The 25,470-nt window shown below is 36.4% G+C and overlaps 1 protein-coding gene across 1 annotated transcript in view; it reads left to right on the plus strand.

Moving 5' to 3' along the window:
• The first annotated feature begins 4,700 nt into the window (after positions 1-4,700).
• LOC139698918 (recQ-like DNA helicase Blm) overlaps positions 4,701-25,470 on the plus strand; it is a 38,803-nt gene continuing 18,033 nt past the window's right edge. Inside the window, exons 1-14 of the mRNA XM_071597878.1 lie at positions 4,701-4,867; positions 7,472-7,584; positions 7,671-7,930; positions 8,030-8,153; positions 11,750-11,865; positions 11,989-12,841; positions 14,613-14,771; positions 14,877-15,067; positions 16,305-16,526; positions 18,493-18,574; positions 19,584-19,731; positions 22,670-22,801; positions 23,394-23,658; positions 24,776-24,971. Of these exons, the coding sequence (XP_071453979.1) occupies positions 4,725-4,867; positions 7,472-7,584; positions 7,671-7,930; positions 8,030-8,153; positions 11,750-11,865; positions 11,989-12,841; positions 14,613-14,771; positions 14,877-15,067; positions 16,305-16,526; positions 18,493-18,574; positions 19,584-19,731; positions 22,670-22,801; positions 23,394-23,658; positions 24,776-24,971 (3,004 nt within the window). The 5' untranslated portion in view covers positions 4,701-4,724. The remainder of the gene's footprint in view (positions 4,868-7,471; positions 7,585-7,670; positions 7,931-8,029; positions 8,154-11,749; positions 11,866-11,988; positions 12,842-14,612; positions 14,772-14,876; positions 15,068-16,304; positions 16,527-18,492; positions 18,575-19,583; positions 19,732-22,669; positions 22,802-23,393; positions 23,659-24,775; positions 24,972-25,470) is intronic.

Raw genomic sequence — 25,470 nt, forward strand, 5'->3', positions numbered from 1 at the left:
ATATTGAAGTGCTTTACGTATGTCTTTTGTTGACTCATGTTTCCGAACGAATTGAAAGCGCTAATTCTCCCGCCTTGTTTAAATATTGCCTAATCTGCATCAATTTATTTTTAATAGCGCAAAAATAATTATATAATTAGTAAGAATAAGTGTTTAATTCATCCTGTACTTTTATACTTTATGCATGGAGTCTAACGAATTTCTTTAAGAATACTACCAACAAGTTTCACGTACTCAGAATCAAGGGTCAATATAATTATACCAACTTGTTTAAATTTATCAAGACTCCATTCTAATGACAAATAATTTGATTGAATATTTTTCTAATTTAAATATTTATGTGGCTTGTTCCACTTACGGTCACGCCTGTTATTAAGGTTCCTTTTATTACCACTAGATGTAATGTTTTTTACCATGTATTCATTAAAAAACTAAAGATTTTTTCTATCAATGTATCCTCCAATGTGAGGTAGCAATGAATACCGCAGGAATATTTGCGACGTCAATACGGCTGAGAGAGCCTTTAAAAGTTCTTTGTAAAGAATTATTTTTTGAGTCGATTCATTTTCACTGATTTTCTTGTTAAACTGACATTCATTTTTTATATTTTTCTTTATTCTTTTATACAGTTATTTTTATATTGTCTACATCCTTTTATTTGTGCTCAAATTTACTAAATAAAAGATTAATCAGCTGGTAAATAAATTCTACTGCACTATACTGAGTTATTCCTTGTAATTTTGCCTGGCATTCTTCAAATGCACTAAATCATTTGGGATGACAATACATTATTAAGCCTAACCTTCATGCGAGAAGATATACATCAGAAAGACAAAACCGGATAAAAATAAGAGGCTCCTACAGAAAATCCTGGTCGATTATGACACAAATGATACTAAGGTTTCTTGATCATGAATTAGGGCTCCATCATAATTCAGGGCTGTGTGCATAAGAATACAAGACTGATTACTATGAGTTTTCATCATCTTGCCTGGTCTCCCGCAGATGTCTTTAAATTTTACTGATGTTCCTTGATTTTGGCAACTTTTTTTCTGATAGCTGATCCCAGTTATCTGCTGCTGGCCATGTTTGTCTGTAGCCATTTCTATTTTGGATGGTCAGAACTGGTTTTTTATCCAGGCCATGTTTTTTGGAAAGCCTGTCCTGATGCAGTATGTAGGGTTTTGTTTCTTTTGAACATCTGACTGAGGATACATGTATCCAAAATCAAAGCTTCTGTACCACTTAACAACATGAGTGTTTCTCATTGTATTAGTGGTTTCATGACATACAGATCCCATAGCAATGATTCAAAAGTTTGCATAATTGATGCACGGTTATTTTGTGTTTCAGGGATGTAACATTATCTACAGTTGAAAACACACTTCTTTAAAGAATGTGCATACATTAAGGTCTTTATGGTTGAGTTGCTGCTTTTCAACCTTCTACTTTAACAGTGTCATGGTACTTATCTACAAATTTTTTAATATCATACCATGGATTTTGTTTGAAAATTCCAATAAACAATAATTGTAACTGACCATTATGATGTCGGTACATTTTCACACTCAAGTCCATAGCATTTTATAATTGATGCTCGTTCCTAACTAATGTTAAGAAATTTAACTATGGACTGATTTTTGCTTTAATGAACTAAATGAAAGAATATTCATATTGCTTAACGTTGAACTTCAATCTACATGCGTGCCATAATTATTACTCTTTTAAAGTTCTTGGATTAGTGGATATTGAAAGCATACCTGTACATCCATTGACTGGACACATTTAATAATGCTTTGAGGCAAAGACAGACTTTATTACAATAACTGAGGATATCAAATCAAAACTCAGTGATAGTTAATAAATCACACGACATAATTCATTTCGCTTTCAGTTTATAACATCACCATGGTCCAAAACAATATCTATAAAGCTATTGTCGACAGATAAAAATTAGCATCAGCTGTAACTTTGCCCTGATACACAACCCAGGAACATGATACAGACATCCGATAATTAGCCATTCGGAGACTTGAATTCAACAGGCCACTGTTGGGATAGATGCGAGCAAGGAAGGAGAAAATTGCCCAAGAAAAAAATATAATATCCATTGTCAAAATTTTTTTGAAGAGTTTTTATTCTAATAAATACTAATCACACAATACCTGGTTCAATCACCACTATGCCACAGGCATGCACAAATGAAAATTTTCAAGACATACCAATTAGATTATAGGATGGTTGGATTTGGATTCATAAACAACACAATCTACATTGGGGATTTAGGAAATTGGGGTAGGGCGCGGAAATTCGGTGTTAGCACTCTCAAACTCTTAACAATGGCACCAAAGGGTTCAAAGTTCAACATTTACGCTGACAGACAGTGAACTCCACTTAATATTCTTTCAATGTACGACCCCAAACAGAGATCAGGATAAACCTTGCCTAAGAATGTAAGCCCTCAGGTCGGGAAGGCAGCACACTAGGCCCTACACCAAACTGATTCCCATTTGGAAGGTTACCTGATGCTACTACACATGTATCACCAGAATACAATATTGTTTTGCACATCATTAAATGACAAGGCAAACATTAATAAAAATTGTGAGAAGTGTAAGACCAAAATTTGGCCCCAAAGTATGAAAGGGTTCACCTTGAATGGAGGGATCGATATGGTGTGGTGTCTAACGTACTGGGTTCCCACCCAGAGGGCCACAGTTCGAATCCTGGAGATGGCAGATAGTTTACAGTGGCATCCAGATTCCTACTTGAGGTACTTTGTGGAGAGCACTTCGAGTGAGTACACTGCCAGTTGGATGGGACATTAGGCTGCGGACCCCTTGGTGCCTTTTCTTAAAAGTAGGCTAATACCGATGCCAGGTTTCTCTCTCTTCCTCCTTCTGCAACCACCCCTAATGGTGCAACGACCTCAGCTGCCGGTTGCCTCCCCATAAAATTACTACCACTTAAATGGGGTTGAGTTAAAAGATATTTGCACCATATCTTTACTCATTAAAAATAACTAGCAACTTAGAACTAATCACTTATCCAGAAAATACCCAGTACAAGGCTAACAGTTATACAATATGCCCATAGAATTAAAGAGTTTAGAGAAACAATTCTTAAAAAGACTAATTTGTCTTACTTGTAAGAAAGGATCAAGGCTGAAAGAATTCATTTGGTCAGTACCACTTCCAAACCTAAAAAAAAAGTATTCTGAAAGAATTGTAGGACCATCAGGTCAATTGGAATGCAGTTAAGATAGCATTGGAAATTAACAACCAAACACGCCAATTTTCAAACAGATAAAATAACTTATAACTATGATCCAGGATTCAGTACATCACATCATCATCAAAGTAGTAGTTTAACAGTTTTTATGGGAGGCGACCGACAGCAAGGTCAAATGCGCCATTACGAATGGATGGGAAAGGAAGGGTGGAGAGAAACCTGAGGTCGGCATTAGTCTACTCTAGTTGAAAGGCTCCTAGGGGTCCGCAGTTTAACATCCCATCGTCGTACTCACTCAAGATGCATGTACATACAGTATCAAACTAAGGAATCATGAGAGATGCTTTTACTGTCCACTGCGAAATGTTTTTTCCTTAATCATCACCTAAAAAATGTTGGAGAAGAGGGAAAACAACTTGTAAGTTGATGATCAAGAAGAAAATATAGAAGGCATAAAACCAGAGTAGCTACAATGTGATAATAATAAGAAAGAATGTAGAAATAATGATGTTTTTTATGAATTCCAGCATTCCAAGAGCACACTGAAGAGAGTATGTATAGTGGGAAAATGAAAATATATACCAACGAATATAAGTCTAACATAGGGCCCAAGTGTATTACTTGACAACTGCACCCAACTCGCAATGCACAAGTATGTTTTAGATGGAGAATCAGGAAGGATAATGATAAGTAACGAAGTAAGAGAATTACCCATAGGGAAGTTTTAATTCATATCAAGGACGTCGAAATGGACTTGGTAGGGATAAAGAATTACAGTATAGTGGATACAGAAATATTACTCTTTCTATATTCCAGGACAGTACACTGATAGCTAATCAAGTTGTTTTCGCAAACTTGAAACAAAATAAGCACTTGTTATTGTAGCGGAGACATTGCCTTCATATTTTATTCTTCGCAGCTATAATAAATGAAGTGAAAGTCGCTGTGATCAAGTGGAAATGTTTTACAGGAAAGTAATCGGATTTCCAACTTCCACATTAAGCAAATTTTGAAAACGATTTGTTTATAGCTCCTAACCCGAAAATCTACACGACTCCTGACCAAGCACAACTCGAGGCAAACACTGCTCATCAGGAATAACCCAACAAAAATATGTTACAAGTACCGAAGTAGGGCAATACACACGATCATGAATAAAGAAACTTTCTATGTCCATACAACCGGTCATTCACGCAGGTTCAAAAATTGGAGAACCGATTACACATCGTCGCTTTTCTTTCACCTTTCCCTCACTTTTCAAGTTTCCCGAAACGGGCAGCTGGCTCTGGCGCTGAATTTCTGACAAATGCAAATCGAATTTTACAAAAATTGGCTCCATGAGCACAGAGGAAACGACAGGCCCGTGAGAGTTAAATGATAGTGCTTGATTTATGGATTTTTAAATAGCGAGGTGTTATCCGTGGTAGAATGGTCCATCATTAATATAAATAAAATGTGCAGATGACAGCATCAGACAAAATAGTTTGCGAAATATGGGTGACAATTGTGAGGGCCAATCTTTGAAAACACCTCCGACTACCCTGTTGGGCTTTGTTTACCGTCGACCTGTCAGTGCAACATCGTCAAGAACTCAAATATCATCATCATCCGAAATTTCTAGGCATCCGGCAACCGTGTAAGTGTTTTATTTTTTATGTCTTAATTCTTCTGCTCTTTATCGTATTAATGTTTCAACTATCATTGCAATGGCATTGCTAACGCCTGTAATTTATTGGAGTTGAGATCAAGAATTGTGTATTATCTGATATAAAACTAGTGTTTGAAAACATATTGCCTATTTTATTAATTTTCCCAGGTTTTTCCTGCATTCTTTGGGAAAATCGTGAACAGCAGTACTATATGTTAACAGATCTCTAAGATATCTTTTTAAAGATACATTCAGTAAGCCTGTAATAATTTGGTTGATTAACATGTTCATGATTTCCCTAGCATGCATTAACCATTCAGTAAACTATGTTTACCCGGTAACATGGTCTTTTATATCGCCATGAATATGATAATTATAACTTAACATAACCATGACTGAATATTTAAGAACTTTCTTACATATATGTACTTGGGTAATAGATTAAGTATGCATATATAGAGTGAGAGAAAGAGTATCTGTGTTTGCGCAATAGTTTAGATTTTATTGTAATATTTTCCCTCTTAAAAATAACCTTAAATTGCCAAACCTTATGTGTACCATGATGTTTTAATGATGACTGCACCAGCACATCACTCCATCCCTTAAAAAGAATATATTCCCCAAAAATCTACATTATTATTTCTCCTTATTGAATAGTGTAATAGTAAAGAAAAGGGTCTCCCAATAGCTTCTCTTTTTGAAATTATACAATATAGTTTATCCCAAGATTACGCAGGATGATGCACATAATGAATAAACATATAGCACATCAACAGAATGCTCAATGAAACTTCATTTACCTAAAAGTTGTCACTAGAAATAGATAGAGTTAGTCCAATTTGAAGAAATGCAAACCAAAAAATATTTAAGCGTAATGACACATCCAAAAAACATTGTGCAAAAACGGACATTAAATTAAATATTTATCCAATTGTAGACTCCCGTTGAGAAGCATTAGACGTACACAGTGCCTACAATTATAAATCTGTATGAAAAAGGAATATAATTAAGAAATACTAGTATTTTGCTGAAACATGACTGGATGCAGAAATACTGAATACACACAGTTGACCACTGTATTCCAAATTCTTTATTAGCATTCTACTGTGGAAGATAGGTTTTGGATTGAGAAACACTGAATAGCAATACATTCTTCACCGCTCCTAATAAAACACACCTTGGCACCTGACACTTCAATAAACCATTCTTCAATTCTGTATACTTTGCTCTTCCCATCATTCCATCCAATATCCCTTCTCTATCATGGGGATCGAGATGGGGCAGTGGCTATCGTACTGGCTTCCCACCCAGAGGGCCCTTGTTCAAATTCCGGTGGTGTTGAATATTTTTCAGTGGTATCTCGATCCCTACTTGAGGTGCTTTTTGGAGGGCACTTTGAGTGAGTATGCCATCCATCAGATGGGGCTTTAAGCTGCGGACCCCTTGGCGCCTTTCGTTAAGAGTGGGCTAATGTCGACACCGGGTTTCTCTCCGCCCTTCATCCTTTTTTATCCATCCCCTATGGCGCAAATGACCTCAGCTGTCAATTGCCTCCCCTAAATACTACTACTACTTCTCTATCACGGTATTAAACATCCCATCACCAATGAAAATGCTCTGCATATGTCTGTCCTATCTCCTTTGGAGTTCTTCCAAAATCATCCACCATGCATTTCCTTCTTTGTTTTCCTTTCTGTGCATTTCACAGTTCTCCACACCCACATTTCAAAATTTGAGTGCATTGTTAGATCCCATCCAGATAAGGAAAAGGAAGCCATATTTAAAGATTTCAGAACAATTACTTTGATTTTGTGCCCAGCTCAAATGATAGCTAGGGTCACCAATAAGAAGATGGAGAGGAGAGTATATGATTATTAGATAATGATCAGCTTGGATTCAGGAAATGGAGAGGTGCCTGTGATGCCGAAACATTAAATCGGTAACTAATGGGGAGGAACGGAATATAATCATCATATATTTGTTTTGCAGATTTAGAGAAGGCATTCAGTAGAGTAAATTGGGTAGAATTAATGAATTTATTAGAGAAGATAGTAGTATATTGGAGAAATAGGTGATTTATCCACTACCTCTATGTGTCTCGGACTGCTCAGATGCAAATGGTGGATGGAGTGTGTGTGGGCAATGTTTTGGACCTAAGTGATCGAGAGTAGTAGGGACATTAGGAGAGGAATTGCAACAGGCAAAGAAGCTTTCACAAGAAGAAGGAATTGATGGCATGAGTGATAAGGAAAGACGTAAAGAAAATATTCGTGAAAACTTTAATATGGATAGTTGTTTTATGCACTGCAGAAACTAGATGAAAGGTGTAGTTTGGAGGAGGAATGTGTGGAGAAGGTTGGATTAGGTGAAATGCATAGAAAGGAAAACAAACAAAAAAGTGATAAGTGTGGTTTGGGAGGAGGGGGGAATGTTGGGAGAAATCCAAAGGAAATAGGAAATTGAACACAGCATTTTGATTAATGATAGGGTATTTAATACTATGATAGAGGGAAGCAAGTTAAGCAAGAAGAATAAAGAAAAAATTCATTTAATGATGGCCATTATTCCATTTAACCTCTTTAAAATTTACAGCTCTTCACAAGTGCGCTCAGGTTTGCCTAATCAGCATGCAGTTAAACCTCCAAAAGATAAGCTCACTCTTACACCTAAACCCAAGAATATATCGGAAAAAACTGTGAACATAGGTATGTAAAACATCAGCGGTGTATAATTTGTAATACAAGAGTTATGTTGTAAACAGTTTGAATTTTTTTGGTATTCTATATTGCAGTGGACCCAAAGTTTAACCTTGACAGTGGATTTTTAATTGAAGAGTTGGATGATACACCTCCAAGTGGAAAAAAGAAATGTGATGAAAAGGAAGAAGATGATATTAATTTCCATAAAAAAAGCAAGGGAACTGTTAGAATTGTAGATAGCAGTAGTGAGGATGACTTGAAATCATCCAAGCTTGATGATGATTCGGATTTTGAAACGTCTGACCCTTTTCCCACCAGGAGAAAAAGCAATGATCAAGTCAGCAGTCCTGAGGTAATCAGAGGTTTTTTCATTAATCTCATGAATTATCATGTGATTGATATATAGATGTAATTGATCATAATTTCATTGCTTCTTGTTAAAAATCTGTAGGTTGAAATCCTTAGTCCTTCTCCAAAACCAAAATCTGCATTTAACCTGAAAGTCAAAAATCAAGCAGCAAATGAAGAAATTCAAAGGAAAGGCACCCTGGAAAGCCGAGTTGCCATGAAAGAAGGTATGGATAAGATAACATTTATGGACTTACTTAAACGTCTATCAAGTTATTCAATTTACAAATGGAGGAGCTCACAGTGTATTTATGTGTGAGCAGCATGCAAACCTTTAATTTTGTTTCCTGTCAGTGTGAGCAAAATCAAAAAAGCCTCATTTAAATTCATTTCAGGAAAGAAACTCTCTTTCATTAATTTATTCCATCTAAATCTGTCAGTTTAAAATAAAGTCCTTCAATAATCCTCCCCCTGCTCCATGTTGATTCATTTTTATGCTTATTTTTATTGCAACAATATTTTAATGGCAATAGAAATCAAATTATTAGAACAGAATTAGAAACCATAGTATGTAGTAATTTGAATGTGGTAGTCCAGCAGGTTATTGGAATACTGATTGGAGGGCCCAGGTTCAATACCCAGGATTCTTTATGAGTGCCCTCTGCTTTACCCAAGCTGTGTGATTTTTCAGGTACCAGTTCTTCCTGGGAAACCATAGGCCAGTGAAGTGACTATATTCACTCATGATATTCTCAGTCTGTGCCTGCCTCTCACACCAATCGTTCAACTATCATATTTGATTATTCAACTTTCATCCACTGTCTCAAATAATTCCTCATGCTATCTCTTCTATCTCACATATGTATTTCATACTCACTGCCTTAATTCAATGTTCTTACTTGAATTGGCATTCTCAAGTTGTGCTTCCATTTAGTAATGGAGGAATTTTAACACTTTTATGCATTGCCATTTTTGCTCCTTAACGCGAACATTCCTTCGGTGTGTATTATACATTCTTTCAAGAACCTCTCTGATGGCATTCGCAAATCTTTTAATTTCCATGTCTATCCTATCATCCTCAAATTGATACTGACCTTGACATGGTGGAAGGTTTTGCATGTTCCATTGTTCTCTAGAACCGTACTGGTTGGGTCAGTAATAATTAATCCTGGTTCGGTCACCCATGCCAGTTAGGTAGATGGGTAGGAATCAAAGAAAAGGCAGCTCATGCAGTATCTGTTCCACCGTGAGGTGACTGCAAAGAGATCTAACCCATTAGGGGAGCTATTTCAGTGATAGTATCCTATTAAAATGGCAATAGGAAGTCATCTAAATTTTCATTCCTATGAGGTGGACAGACACAAAGAGAAAATTAATCCTGGCTACTATGGGATTTCCAGGTATTATGCCCGGAAGAGAGGGAGGCAAGACTTCCGTGGCCATCATCACTCTACACTATGCGTAAGGCTTTGCACGAGCAAGCGAAAAGCAGTGGAAAAAAGACCCTGAAGAGGACTGCAACAGTTAGCATTTGTGCATTCATTGTTTGGAAAATGATGATGTGAGGGAAACTAGAAAACATGATGAGAGAAGTGGAGAAAGTAGGTATAAATAAATATGTTAGGTTTATGTTAGGTTAATAGAGAGACAGCAAGGATTAATGTAGTGATAATTAAAGAGTGATTGATAAAATGAGGTAGGAGAGTCAATATGGGGTGGTTGTAATGCTGAATAGGAAACTGAAAAAGAGAATAATGAATATAGACCAGAATGATATTTTCATGTAAAAGCTGACCCGATCAATCTAGTGATGAAGCAAGTTTGTATGCCAACAGTTACTAGGAGGAAGTCACTGACAGTTTGCATGATCAATTAGAAGAAATAATTGGGAACGAACCAGAAAGGAAGCACCTAAAAGGTATGTGGAATTGGAATGTAGTGGTAGGCAAAAGGAGGCATGGGATAGAGGCTTGGAGAGTATGGTTTAGGAATTAAAAATGTTCACTGAGAGAAAGCGCTCAAGTTATGTAGAGGAAGGGATTTATTAATAACTAACACTTTGTTCAAACTTCATATTTTGCATAGGTACACATGGAAGATGACAGGAGAAACAGGTAGATGCCAGTTAGATTTTTTTATTCAACATTGAGTCATTAAGTGTCATCAACACACACAGCTTCCCCAGTGCAGATTCAGATCATAATGTAGTTATCCCAAAAGGTAAGCAAAAATTTAATAGGATTACGATGGGTAGAAGTGTGCCAAAGTGGAATTTTGAAGGTTTAACCATAGTTAAAATAAGGAGTACTAATAAAAACTTGATTTGTGTCTAAATGAGGATAGGGAAATGGAAATGGTTGGTTAATATAGGTGGAGCTGAAGAACAGGATAGAAAGAGCAGCAAAGGAAACATTAAAAATAACAATAGCAGAGAATAAAGGAGTTAAGAAGCTATGGGTCATATGAGAGATGCTTAAAAGGGTGAATAGAAGGAAGGGCTTGAGCTGGGAATATAATTGGGTGGCAAGTTGATTAAATCAGTTTTGTTTGCAGTTGATCAAGCAATAGTGAGTTGGAAAGTCAAGAGAATGCAATCATGATGAATTGAGTGCTTGACAGGAACATTAAAAGAGATAAAGGATAAGGATGAATTACTAGAAAGCAAAAGTAATGAGGTTCTCAATAAGTAAGAAAGTATTTAAATATTAATGTTGGAGTGAATAAACTAGAGCAAGTGGAGCAGTTAATGTTTTTGGGAGGTATGCCATAGGAAATTGGTCATAGTAGTGGAGCATTGGAAGCAGAACTGCAGTAATAGAAGATGAATTCCCTAAGAAAAAGAGAATTGATAACGGTTACACTGAGTAAAGATTGGATCTTCTGGTGGTGCCAGGATTCATTACAACCCTTGTACATCATATCTGATGTATTAAGTACTTTCATACCTGTTATCAGGTTTTTTTTTTTTTAAGGTAATCTACCGGTTAAGGTAGGTTTTTGGATGGACACAACTACCAAACAAATATTTTATTACTCCTACAAAACACAAAATCCATCATCCCACTCTACATCAGGCCCCTCTTCATCTCTGAGTACCTTCTTCCTCCCTTCATCCCGTCCAACATCCCTATCCTGTTCCTTCCCTTTCCTCTTTTGCCCAACATTCCACCCTCTATCACAGTCTTCAACATCCCACTGCCGGTCAACACCCCCTTCATCCACTTTTCCTGCCTCCATAGGATTGCTCCCAACAAACCCCTCTCTTCGCCCACCATACCAAGTACTTCCTCATTTGTTTTCTTCTCTGTCCATTTCACCGTCTCCATTCTTCTCCACACCCACATTTCAAAAGCCTCCAATCTACGTCTATCCTCCTGCTTCAATGACCACGTTTCCGCACCGTACATAGCTACGCTCCATATCAAAGTTTTTACGAGTCTTTTCTTAACATCCTTACTCAAAGTCCCTGTCATCAACTCCCTCCTCCTTGTGAAAGCCTCTTTGCCTAGCGCAATTCTTCTCCTTACGTCCCTACCACTTTGACCGTGTTGGTCCAAAACACTACCGAGATACGTAAACTGTTCTACCTGCTCTAGTTTTTGCCCTCCTACTTTTATGTTAAGCTTAGCCTTTTTCTTTCTAGAAAATCGCATAACCTTTGTTTTATTAATATGTTATCAGGTTATGAACTTCATTAAATCAGTTTTTTCTTTTTAGCAATTTACATATTATATGTCAAATTTTTATTTCTTCAATTAATGTATAATGTGCATGGTGTTTTCTGAATTCTGTTGGCTCAATTGACTTTTGTGCAATATTTCAGAGAGCCCTCCAGGTTTTCTGGAACAGCAAGGGAATCCAGATCGCAATAATTTAAAAATGCAAGTCTGGCTGAAAGGTATTAATGACCTTTTTTCCAAAAATGTTTTTTCTGCCAAGGTAGGTCAGTTGTACCAGATTATATATTTATGGAATATGCACATTTGCTGAAATGTGTTTCTGCATTTAATTAATTGTAACTTTAGATTTAAGTTTTGATTTTGTGTATTTCCATTTTTACAGATGTCCCCTAGTGATTTGATTAAATGTGAAAATGAATTTAATGAAGTTTATTTGAAGATCATTGAGAAATCTGCAGAAATTTTGGAAAAAATTCCTGTACGTGCTTTGAATAAGATAACCAAACTGGATTCTTCAGTCTTTATTGAAATGAAGTGCCTTCGAAAACGGGTGATTGCCAACCGGAAGTTGATTAAAGGCTTCCTGAAAAATAAAGAAATGGGTATTGATACTGGCTCCACATCTTTAGCATCATCTCAGGAAGAAATGTTTAGTAAGCAAACAATAAACTATAGTGGAGAGGGGTGTAGCCAATCATATTCTTCGAATAGGGATTGTGAAGAGAAATTCAGTGAATACTTAAGTCATCAAGGTGAACAAGTGTCTTCCACTCCAAACAATTTATTTCAATCAAGTAAAAATGTTCCTAAAAGTCCATCCCTTCTTGATATGAAAGGGAGAAGTCAGTTAAGGGAAGGTGTCCATGAGTCCCTCTCTAGAGTGGAAAATAGTGCACAAATATCTCATGGACCAAAGAGGACTAGTGTTAGTGATCTGGGACATAATGTAGCTGACTGTTTTTCGTCTGCTTCTGTGGGAGTCTTTAAGTTTAAGACTCCTACGCTTAAGAGTCAAAATAAAGTCTCACTTCAATCAGACTCACCCATGGCTGAAGAATATCCGAGGGAAATAGATATGAAAAATCATGTGGGAAGTTCATCAAGTGCTCTTAAATCCGATGGAGTGAAAACTAATGACTGCAGTGCTAGTTGGAAGGTCTCAGATGATTCTAATAAAATGATTAATGATTCTTTCCAGAAGAAGTTTGAAGCTCACTACTTACCTCAAATTCCTGGTCAGTGGTCTACTACCTAGTATATGTATTTTCATTTAATATATGCTCTCTTCTCTTTCATTGCATGATAATGTAGCTATCGACCTTTTGGTTGAAACAGGAATTATAAATTTAATTGATGCTCATTAAAAACAATAGTGTTATATGTTTTAATAGTATAGCAATTTAATACATTATAATTAATGGCTGTTTAAATTGAACTAGATGAATGGATGATTATTTTTAATGCTCATAATGTTTAATTGTTAAGAGGACATAACTGGTGGGTGCTGATTCTAATTCATTCAGTTAATTACAGTTCATCCCTTTTTAACAATATATATTAATCCTTTCCAGCTAATGTGATTCTTTGTTTCTCTGAGTAAATATTAAACTAAGTGGGTCCAAAAATACACTTGGTTTTCACATCATTTTTCATGGTGATTCATTAGGTCTGTATACACTTATATATGTTATGCTGAGAATTATATCACACATAGGTTATAAACTATGGGACAAAATGACAGGATTATAAATGATTGAATTTTTATTGTGTAACTTACAACTTAGCATGAAGGCATAAAACCTCATCTTCTTGACTTCTCATGACCAATAGTAGGTGCTGTCAATTAAGATTATCCATATTCCTTCTATAAAATTGACTCCCCAGTCAAGTGAGATGAAACTTGCCTCAAACTTTCACAAATTTATCATTTCCACCAGATACTGATAACTATTTGAATGGCCTTTTGCGACAGCCATCATCCTATAATATCCCTGGTTCAAAACAGTAGCATTCTTGAAGCACACATAAAATGAAATGAGCATTAATAACATAGAAGTCTTAATTATTTCCAATTTGCTCCTCTTTATGCTGTTTTAATTTAAATGAAAAATGGACTCAACAGCATAAGCGATTTTAATTATTGTTGGAGGCAACCCTAAATCTAAATACTTTTATTGTTGTGCCTAATTTTTTAGGTCCATTGTCATTTTTTCCCTAACTAAAGTCTTTGAAATGCTATGAAAAGGGAAGCATTTATAAAATTTCAAATAGAAAGTAAAAGCTCAACTCTGAGAGTGCAATGAATGAATTTTTTCATGATTGAGTTATGCATTCTGTTGAAGTGACCGTTTTATATTCTGTGCATCCTCATTTTTTAGGTTTTTTATAATATGAGGGTGCTCTTAGCTTACTTCCAAAGCTAAGATCCATCTCACAAGACCATTTTTCCTGTGAATTTTCATAAATATGCATACGCAATGCTCTATTAAAAGGTTTCAGAATGGCAGAGAGAGATTCAACCCTCTCTCTTAGGAGTGGAATTTCTCAAAATCATTTATATTCAAACCGTGGTATCAAGTAGAATAATTAATACCCCGGCAATAGTAAATGCATAAGCAAATGCTTTGCTATTTTTTTGGTAGCAATAAGTAGGCTGCATTAATAGTCATCATGATAATTCAAGATGTGTAAGGTTATAATGTTTGTATGATGTGTAACATTATAGTGTATATGGAGCTGGAATGTCTAAGTATGGTTAACAAAACGAGGCTCTTTAATGAATTCATGCATCAAAGTTGCCTATTGTGAAATTATCTAATGCTAACTGTACTTAACTCCTTAGCTTGTGGAAATCCAAAGGGCACAATTAAAATGTTAGTCTTCATTTGCAAAGTGAAATTATCATGTGGATAAATCTTTTGTGAAATAGGAATCACACTCTACAAGTTAAGCTAAATATTCTTCAATGTCCTGTGCATTTAATTTAAAACTTTTTCCCATAAATAGCAAATGAGAAAAGGCTAAATCCTGGTTGGAGCACTGGCACTCAATTTATAGACCATGAGGATACACAAAGGCAAGGGGAGGATTGTAACAATTATGGAACGTACATAGATGAAGCCACTCAACCTCAAGACATCATATATCAAGATCCATTACAAAAAGGTGATCATGAGGGGGCTGTTAAAGTTTTTCTATTTAAATTTTGTCATATGTACATTCATGTCTAAAAATAATGATGCATATTAAAAATAGAACAACATTATTAAGTTCCCACCAGGTCCAAACTGGAACCAGTTAGCTACTCTGATGCTTTATATACCCCTAAACCTATGAAAAATTCTCCGAATAAAAAAAAGTTTGCAGACTCAGCAGCCCAGTTCCGAAGTAATATAAAGAATGATGGAGTTACGGGAGAGTTTTCTGGAAAAAATTACCTTCATTCAAAGGAAATGTTAAGAGTGAGTATCCAGTCTACATTGATTAAAATGTATTAATGGTTGAAAGTTTTCCATTCTGAAATCTCTGTTGATGTAAATTGTGGCTAACTATTAACCAGTGAACATCATCTGATGTGCCATTATGTCCATAAGAATCCACTTGCGGTCCTCTGACTCAGTTTTAGGTCTGGCATTGTTGCTTTGTATTTTTGTATCAACAGTCTTGTTTTAAAATGAAATTCGATCATGTATTCATTTAGGAGATGACTTCAAATTGATTCTTAACTCCTTTGTTGAGGTTTGACATAAGGTTTGAGCCATGCACTGTTACTGCCTGCCAGCTAAAGCGTAGGAGCTATAGCCACATTCTATAAATTTTCTTTCTTTGGTGAAGGTTAGTATCTTAAGTTGCACATAATGCTCCAGTCATATTTTCCTCACCTCTATATCTGCTGAAATATTTTTTTTGTATGTGATAGACCAGAAGCTCGTTTATTCATAAAAATGTTTTTACACTGTGTATGGGTATTGACTCTCTGCCAGAGGAAAAGGAAATGCCCACCTCCCACTAAGGGATTAATACATTTCTTATTCTTTTCCTCTCCTTCCATTATCTTTTATAGTGTCGTATTTCTTGTCATTTTATTTTGCAGAAAGGATATTTGATCACTGACTCTAAAAGCACATCCTCTGAAGAAAATACCAGGGTTAGAGTTATTATGCATCCCATATTACTCGATATGGCATGCTATCAGACTCTGGCGGCCACCATCCATTCATGGTGGGTGGCCAGTTCCTTTCCTTGTTTCACTTAAGATTTCCAGAAAGATTGGTTCCCAGAAAGATCTGGTTCCCACAAAATCTTATATCTTGAATCATCTAGAGATGTCAAGAGGCATCAACCATTTTAAACCCAGCGCACTGCTCTTGTTACTTAAATATACAGAACTGTGTACAGAAGTTGCTTCATTAAGGACTATTCTCATGTTGAAATTCTTAGGTTGCTAGCATGTTCTTTTTTATTGCTTTTCATTTACTTGGATAAAAGAGTGAATGTTTATTTTTATAATAGAATCAAAATCAGATCTAGAATCAGTGTTTACAACTGCAAATTTATGTGTTAGAGTTCATGAATCTCAAGTGGATGGAGCTTATTAATGAACAATGTATTTTGGGCACATTTTCCACTTAGAATACTTTTTTATCTGTATTTGCATTGATTCTTGACTTCTCATCATGTTCTATTCTTCTTCACTAGATTTTCCATGAGAAGTTTGGTCTGCATTCATTCCGTCCAAATCAGCTAGAGGCCATTAATGCAGCCTTGCTGGGGCATGACTGCTTTGTGCTTATGCCTACTGGAGGTGGAAAATCTCTGTGTTATCAGCTTCCAGCACTTGTGACCAGAGGTGTCTCTATAGTCATATCTCCATTGAAATCACTCATTCTTGATCAAGTACAAAAATTGAACTCACTGGATGTAAGTAAATAGTTTATTCATTCGAGTTCCTTTCCCTGAAATATGTAATGTATGCACGAAGGTAGTTTGAAAGGTTCTCAGAATCACCACCAGTTGTCAGAAGAATGGGAACTGTACTGCAAGGAAATGCAGTGATGACATTTGGCTGGAGTTTGGACTGGTAAATGTGACCACACACCTGGCAAAAGTTATATTAATGGAAAACAAGGATGGTATGAAACTAGTATAAATAAATGGCATTTGAAGCCTTGATGATGATGGGGTGTATGACTTCCTCACACCAAATGAAAGAAGAGAAGTACTTGGGTAGATTTAAAGGTTCTTGGAATCACCACCTGATGTCAGCGCTAGTGCAACAAATTTCCCATGCAGTAATAGGTAATCTTTCATGAGTAAACACATCATGCATCAGTGCTCTGGGAAGAGATTCATGGGGCAGACCCCTCTGTTGTTGCTCCCGTGTAGTGATTTGTGAAGATGGAAAAATAGAGATTCGAGCAGTGATTAAATAGCTCATAAAGAAAGGTATGAAAGCTAAGGGAAGTCATGCCAACTTTCAGAACACTCGGGGGGGACTCTGCTCTTTCATACTCTACTGTTGCCAAGTGGACAAGCAAGTTTAAGTTTGGTTGAGACAGCTTAGATGATGATCTGCATGGTGGTCGGCCAAAATGTGTCACTACCCCAGAAATTATTGCAAAAGTGCATAAATTGGTCATGGAGGATTGCCCACTGAAAGTGTGAGAAATCGCTGAAGCTGTAAGGATGTCATCTGAATGGGCATATCACATTTTAAATGTGCAATTGGATCTGAGAAAATTATCTGCGACATGGGTGCCGAGACTCTTGATGCAAAATCACTAACTCATCAGATTTGAAATTTCTAAACAAGGTTTCACCCATTATAAGAACAGCCAACAAGATTTTCTGTGCCAGTTTGTGACCATAGATGTAACTTGGGTCCACTTCTATACCCAAGAGACAAAACAGTTAAAACAAAAGCAATTAAGTAGTGGAAACATGAACTAGTAGCTTCAGGCGTGATGTGGTGGAGGTCAAACATAATGAATAACTGATCATAGCACTTTTCCCCTTGATATCAACTGGAAAAGTGCTATGATCAGTTATTAATTAGTGGAAACATGTTGATTCATCACCACCATTGAAAGCAAAGACAATGTGGTCGGTGAGAAAGGTGATGGCTTCAAATATTCTGGGATGCAAAAGGGATTCTGCTGATAGATTATCTTCCCACTGGACAATACTATGCAAACCCCCTGGACCAACTACAGCATAAGATGCATGAAAAAAGGCTAGGTTTGGCATGGCAGAAAGTTATCTTTCATCAAGACAATGCATGCCCACACACAAGTGTTGTTGCCGTGGCTAAAATATGTGAAGTAATAAGATACAAACTGTTGCCACACCCACCTTATCCACCTGATTTGGCTTCATCAGATTTCCATCTCTTCCCCAAGCTCAAAAGTTTCCTTGATGGACGGAGATTCTCTTCAAATGAAGAATTAACAGCCAAAGTAGACTGGTATTTTACAGGCCTGAAGGAATCTAGTTTTCGAGATGGGATCATGATAATGGAACATTGCTGGACCAAGTGCATTAGTGTGCAGGGAGACTGCTTTGAAAATTCAAAAGTTTCACTGCGTTAAGTCATTTATTTCTATTCCATTCTGAGAACTTTTCAAATTACCCTAGAAGTTATGTCTTCATGTGTGAGGTAAATTTAAAATTGTATAATTATTCGCAATATGCCTATTCTTTTATACTGAAACCAAATTTGTCTTAGCAGAACTTAACGTGAAGAAGATGTGCTTTATTAAATGAACTTCCACAAAGTTGAGCTGGGAACAATTGAAGATGTGCCTTATTTCAAAAATATCAGAACATTATTCATGTACGTTAATATATATTTAATAAAATAGTGTAAATTAATTTTATATTATTTTAGATTCCAGCCACACACATGTCTGGGGACATGCCAATGTCCAAACAAGATACAGTATATGCTGAGCTTTGTAGGAAAGAGCCCGGTGAGTATAATTCATTATTGTTCTAATGCATCTAATGACTTGTGTTTACAAGTACCCTGGGCCTCACAGGGAAAAGTAATGTTTTTTCTGAAATTGTGAACTGTTAAATGGAAATTTATTGAATAGTTTAACAACTGAGTGTTACATTTTGCATCATATTTAAAGTGCTGATGTGATGTTTTTTGACTTAATAGATTTTGAGCATGCACATCAAGAGGCTTTGCAAATTTTAGGCGCTCACCATAAATGTCAATCAAAGCTGATAATGAAACTCAAAATAGCTAAAAATAAGAGACATAGGTTAGAATGAAAAACCTGTTACCTGTATTAATTATTTCTATTTAAACTGAATTCAGAATTGAACAAACCTAAAACGAATTGCATTACATTTAAATATAAGTAAGAACAATCTATTTTTATGTTGTGCATTAAAAATAATTCTATAAATAGAAAGGTTACATCTTATTTATTTGATTCAATCACAAGATTTAAAGTAGAAAAATTTGTCAATATTAACTCCAAATATCCTCCTCACTAATCATTGTTGCAACTTTTTCTTTTCTTGGATATTCATCCACTCTGAGGTAAAAGTTATACTTCTAGCACCTTATTCAATATTTGAGGGGATCGAGATGGTGCGGTGGCTATCATACTGGCTTCCCACCCTGAGGGCGCGGGTTCAAATCCCGACGGTGTTGAATATTTTTCAGAGGTATCTCGATCCCTACTTGAGGTGCTTTGTGGAGGGCACTTTGAGTGAGTACGTGTCTGTCGGATGGGATGTTAAACTGCGAATCCCCTGGCACCTTTCGTAAAGAGTGGGCTAATGTCAACGCCGGGTTTCTCTACACCCTTCATCCTTTCCTGCCCATCCCCTATGGTGCAAATGACCTCAGCTGTCAGTCGCCTCCCTTAAATACTACTACTACTACTTCAATATTTGATATCAAATGTTATTGCCTAGAAAAATATGAAAACCTATTATTTCATGTAATGCATTCTTTTTCAGGTTTAAAGCTTCTATATGTTACCCCAGAGAAAATAAGTGCTAGCTCAAAACTTACAGACACATTACAGAGTCTTTATAATCGTGGAATGTTGGCTCGATTTATAATTGATGAAGCACACTGTGTTTCCCAGTGGGGGCACGACTTTCGGTATGTATATGAATAAAATTTGTAAATATTGGCATGTAACTATTCTGTAATTTGGGTTATATTTTTTAAAACAGTAGCAAGTTAAGCAATGTAAGATTCATGATAACATGTATATTTAAATATTAGTCGTTTTAGTGAAATTTTGCTTAGTACGAGGGTAAGGGAAAAAGTTCTCGGCCTGACACGAAGATGGCATTCCATTCAGCGAAAATTTATGATTTCTGCCTGGGGACACGTATTATTAGTTCATAAGACAAGTTTCAACTTGTTCACTTTCATAGTTCGTTTTCATGTAATGCTGCAGTAGATTTTTTTTTGTGATTTTCATTAAAATGGAAAAAATTTGAATACGGTGCGGTCATTAAATTCTTCATTTTGGATGGATTAACCCCATTTGGAAATTCACGATATTGAGTTGGATGATAGGCGAGTGAAGGTGAGTGAGAGAGCTAAGGCTGTGGGGATATGAGGAGAAAGGGTGCGAAACATCTTGCAGAAAGAATTAGGGATGCCAAAGGTCTGAGCAAGGTGGGTGCCGTATTTCCTGAATGCCGATCAAAAGCAAATGTATAAATGATTTTAGCCGCAATGTTTGGACCGACTGATTTTGTGGGGCAGTTTGTCACCATGGATGAGACTTGAGTCCACTACTACATGAAAATCTAGAAATGAAACAGCAGTCAAAGCAGTGGGTGGAAGCCAGTGGTTCAGCGCCAAAGAAAGCAAAGTTGATCGCATCTGCCAGAAAAGGTCATGCCAGTATGTTCTGGGATGCGGAAGGGACTTGTTAATTGATTTCCATGGAAAAGGCAGAAATATTACAGCAAATATTACTCCAATCTTCTAGACTAGCTGGATGCCAAACTTTGTGGGAAGAGGCTTGAAGAAGAAAAAAAATCATCTTTCACCAGGACAATGCACCTGCTCGCAAAGGTGCATTGACAATGAGAAAACAATGGGGGGTGGTAGTAGTACTTAGGGGAGGCAACTGACAGCTGAGGTCATTTGCACCACAGGGGATGGACAGGAAAGGATGAAGGGTGGAGAGAAACCCGGCGTCGGCATTAGCCCACTCTTTACAAAAGGCGCCAAGGGATTCGCAGCTTAACGTCCCATCCAACAGATGGCGTACTCACTTGAAGTGTCTTCCATAAAGCACCTCAAGTAGGGATCGAGACACCTCTGAAAAATATTCAACACCGCTGGGATTTGAACCCAGGCCCTGTTGGTGGGAAGCCAGTACGTTAGCCCCCACACCATCTCGATCCCCGAAAACCATGGTATTTGGGGTACAATTTGCTTGGCCGTCCCCTCTATTCTCCTGATTTAGCACCCTCAGACTTCCATCTGTTCCCAAACTTGAAGGAATTTGCTTCAGGGTAGCTTTTTATGTCCAATGAAGAAGTTAAGAGTGCTGTAGACGGATATTTTCTCGGCCTTCCAGACTCTCACTTCTGGGAAGGAGTGCTGATGCTGGAGAAACACTGGACCAAGTGTGTTAAAGTCAATGGAGTTTAGGTAGAAAAATGAAATAATTTTTAACTGAAAATCATAGTATTTCATTGTTTGGCTGAGAACTTTTCACCTTACCCTCGTAAGTACCTTGACAAAGTACTCAAGTGGTAATCAAACTTATGAGAGTATGGGTTGGTATTAGACAAGTGTTTGAAATTAGAAATATTGAACCATTGAAACAGATTAAAATCCCTCCAAACAGCTATAACTCAAGTGCATGGGAAATAAATTTGCTTGAGCCAAGGTAATTTGGCATTTGGGAATGGCTCTTGTCATGTCAGTAATTCTCTATGCATGTAAATGATCATGCAATATATTAGACCAAAAAGATTATTTTATGTTTAGTGAGTCTTCCACCATGTTGTTGACAATGCAGTTTTTATTTTGATACTGGTGTTTGAACATGCACATCTCAACTCACAATGGCTGGGGATACAAGCTCCACTGGTTATCCTGCATGAAAATAAAAGCTTCATTTCTTTGTCCATAAGGTGCAGAAAGCAATTTGTGGACAAAATGTGAATCCTTTTAAAGCAATATTCTTATTCCCCTTGGGTGAAGTCAGGAGAGGGGGAAGGAAAGGAAGGAGGTGGTTTCCAGCAACCACGTGGAATCCCCTTCATTGCCTATTTCGTTCTGTTCAAAAATGATTCAAAGTGAATAAAATTATAGACATGCATAGATGATTAAGGAACCTATCTAAATTTGTTTCACACTTAAAATGGCTTCAGTGACTGGATTTTTTGCCACTAACAGCCTGATGTGTTGTGTTGACTGAGTTAAGCTATATAAGTGATGGTGGATTTTTAGAGGGAGCATCTTGCTCCAACATGTTTGAATGGTACACCTTTAGGGGTCAGGGAGTTTATCTACCCAGCTACCTGCTTATACCATGGATATCTATCAACAGATCTTTGTCTAAATGTTTGTGGAAACCTAGAAAGGTGTAAAGCAGAGGTTTTAACCTGGGCCAGTTGGTACTGATGCAAGGGCATATTGCTTGAAAAGGATAACGAATATTCTGTGGAGAGGAATTCCAGAGACACTTCTCATAAATACACTGTACTAGTATGGCATCAATACTTTGTAATGGTTCAGTCACAACGTATAAACAAGAATTGACCATCAGAATTTACAAATAATGTACTAAACCTAATAAAATATGCAAAACTAATTACTAGAGCATATGAAAAGCAAACATTAGGTGGCTTGGCATCAACGTAAGATATACAGTGCAAGATAAAATAAATATTAAGATGGTAAATGGGTCTTTTTATTGTATGTCATGCAATACATCAATCAATACCTATTAAACGGTAATTATTCTGAATATTCTTTATCTCAACCATGGTTGTAACTTTATTGTGGTTTTGTGCTTGCAAGCCAACATGCAAGAAGTAAAATACAAATCCTTTTATTCCAGGCCTGATTACAAAAGGTTGTCAGTGTTGGGTGAGAGGTTTCCAAATGTAAATATGATTGCATTAACTGCCACAGCAACTCCTCGTGTACGCGTTGACATACTTCATCAACTAAGAATGAAAAATCCCAAGTGGTATGTTTTCCTTCAGAAATGGTTATGTGGAATTTCATCAAAATACATTCAACATATATATTCTTTTATGTGCATTACATCTTTAATCTATATTCAAACTTTTTAGGAAGTTTTTGTTTTCCTCTGTTCACATTTTCGTTCACAAAAATTTATTCCATATGATTCTTTAAAACAAAGAGAGATAAAATTTTTGTTAATATTCTCCTAGACTTTCCATTCACGATTGTTATTAATGTAATAGTTTTGCTAAGTATCAAAAAAGAGATGGATTGAATAAATAAAGAATCAAGTTGACATCTTGCCAGCTTTAATATGGAATGAGGACATGAACATTTGGTGATGAAAGGAAGTTTAAAAACTGAATACTTGTCCCCGATGATCTCTATTAAGAAATTGAAGTCATAAGTTTTAAAGAACAAAATAAAAATTATGTTCATGTATATATTATTTTTTAAATGAAGCACACTTAAGATAAACAAATTTATTTGACAAAAAAATTTGTACCATGAAAATAAGATCCTATACAAGAAGATGATGAAGTTCAAGAATAACTGATTCAAAATCTGCTTCAGCAAAATTATTTTTGTTCCAGGTTTTTGTCAAGCTTCAACAGGCCAAATTTACAGTACAAAGTATTGCCTAAAAAAGGAAAATCTGTCTCTAAAGAAATTGTAGATGTAATCAAGGCACAGTTCATGCGGCAGTCTGGAATTCTATACTGTCTCTCCCGGAATGAATGTGACCAAGTAGCCAAGGATTTATCATCAGCTGGTGTGAAAGCTATGTCATATCATGCAGGATTGTCTGACCTTCAGCGTGCACAAGTGCAACAAGCATGGATTAATGATCAATTTAAGGTTGGTTTAACTGCTACAGAAATAAGTACAGTGTATTGTCTAATTAGGGAAGAATTTCTCCAATGTGAAAAAATAATTTGCCTAGAAATTATACCTATGTATTTGGATGTGTAAGTCCCAGCCACCATGACACCAAAATCTCTGTAATGTAATGCACTTAAAGCAGGAATCCTAATGTGTTTACCTTCATCGATGATTGTTAAGTATATATTATCATACCTTGTTAACTGTGGAAGTATAGCTCCACTCTCCCTTCCCTTGTCACTCATAGAATCTAATTAAGAGCAATAAAATTGGTGTGGTTGACTCTTGATGCGCTAGTGTTGAAACTACAGTTAATACTGTGAAATAAAATCTATGTATGGAAAAAAACTACATTTGTAAGTTTAATCCGAGTGTTTTTGTATTTTCTTCAGAACTAATAAACATCATAATCTTGATTTTAACAATAATTAATATCACTCATGTTTATGACCCTCATGAATGATAGTTAATTTGTAAAACACTTAAGTTATCCACCATGGATATAATGGCAATCATTTAGAATACCAGCGCATTATCTACTTCAGTCTAATGTAAATGTGTATAACTTGCAATGGCCTATCCATGTAAATGATTATAAATACTTATTTTTTCAATTATTAAGATAATATTTTGCTTCTAGGTGCAGCTGTGCTTCTACTGTGCTACTATAATTTTCTGATGTGAGCAGAATCAATGCATAATACATACTTATTGCCAGTGTAATGTACCCACAATCAAAACATTATCTGAAACATCAAAAAAATAAATATTTGTAATCAATTACTAGAATAGGCCATTGCAGGTGGCACACATTCATGTTATAGTTTTTAGTATATTGCAATATTATGTAAATTTTCCAAAGCTCAAGTCTCCTTTCTGCCCCTAGCTATCATTCCTGGTCAGTCACAAGTTTCAGAGGTTAGGTTTTCCCCTTGCTCTTTGACTACCACATTTTTTAATACATGTAGCTATCTAATAAAAATGAAACATTACCAGAAAATACACTTTGTAACATGTTGGGTTTTGTACTTTCTGCTGATTATGGTTTCATGTTGTTGGACTTGCTGTAAAATAATGCTTTAATATTTTTTAGGTTGTGTGTGCTACAATAGCATTTGGCATGGGAATTGACAAGGCTGATGTCCGATATGTAATCCATTATTCAATCCCGAAATCAATAGAAGGTTATTATCAAGAATCTGGGCGAGCAGGAAGGGATGGAGAAAAGGCTGTCTGTCTTTTGTATTATTCATACAAGGATGTTCATCGTATTCGGAGGATGATTGATTGTAAGTTAAGTTTCCCTTCTCTGTTTTCGTTGACTAATTATAGTTAACTTTTGATCTGGCCTTTAAACTCTGCCCGGGCCTTTTACATAGGCTGATGTTCCAAACCCCTGAACCTCAGGATTAATGATCATTGTGCCTCGTGCAATCCCTCCTCCCTTTCTGCGGGTCTCCCCATCCCTAAATATGCCTCCCATCATAACACCCCCTTCAATCAGTGCCACAAAGTTTCCATTCTAGAGTCCCTTCCCCCATCCGATGACCCTATAGAATTGAAAACTCTGGTTGGGATGGAAGGGGGATGAAAATATCTATATATCCCATCACCTTCTACATTTTCCCCACCCTTCTAACGCTGCCCCTCCAAACCCGTCCCTTCGGAATTCTCTCCCCACCTTCCCCTTCCATCCATCGCTCCAGCCCTCGTATTCCCTTCAATTCTGTCTCTCTCTTCCTTGATAAAGGTGGTCACGACCACCGAAAATTCGAAAAATAGTGAGTC

Source organism: Hetaerina americana, unplaced genomic scaffold (genome assembly GCF_022747635.1).
Source record: "Hetaerina americana unplaced genomic scaffold, ioHetAmer1.1.p SCAF_10, whole genome shotgun sequence".
NCBI lineage: Eukaryota > Metazoa > Arthropoda > Insecta > Odonata > Calopterygidae > Hetaerina > Hetaerina americana.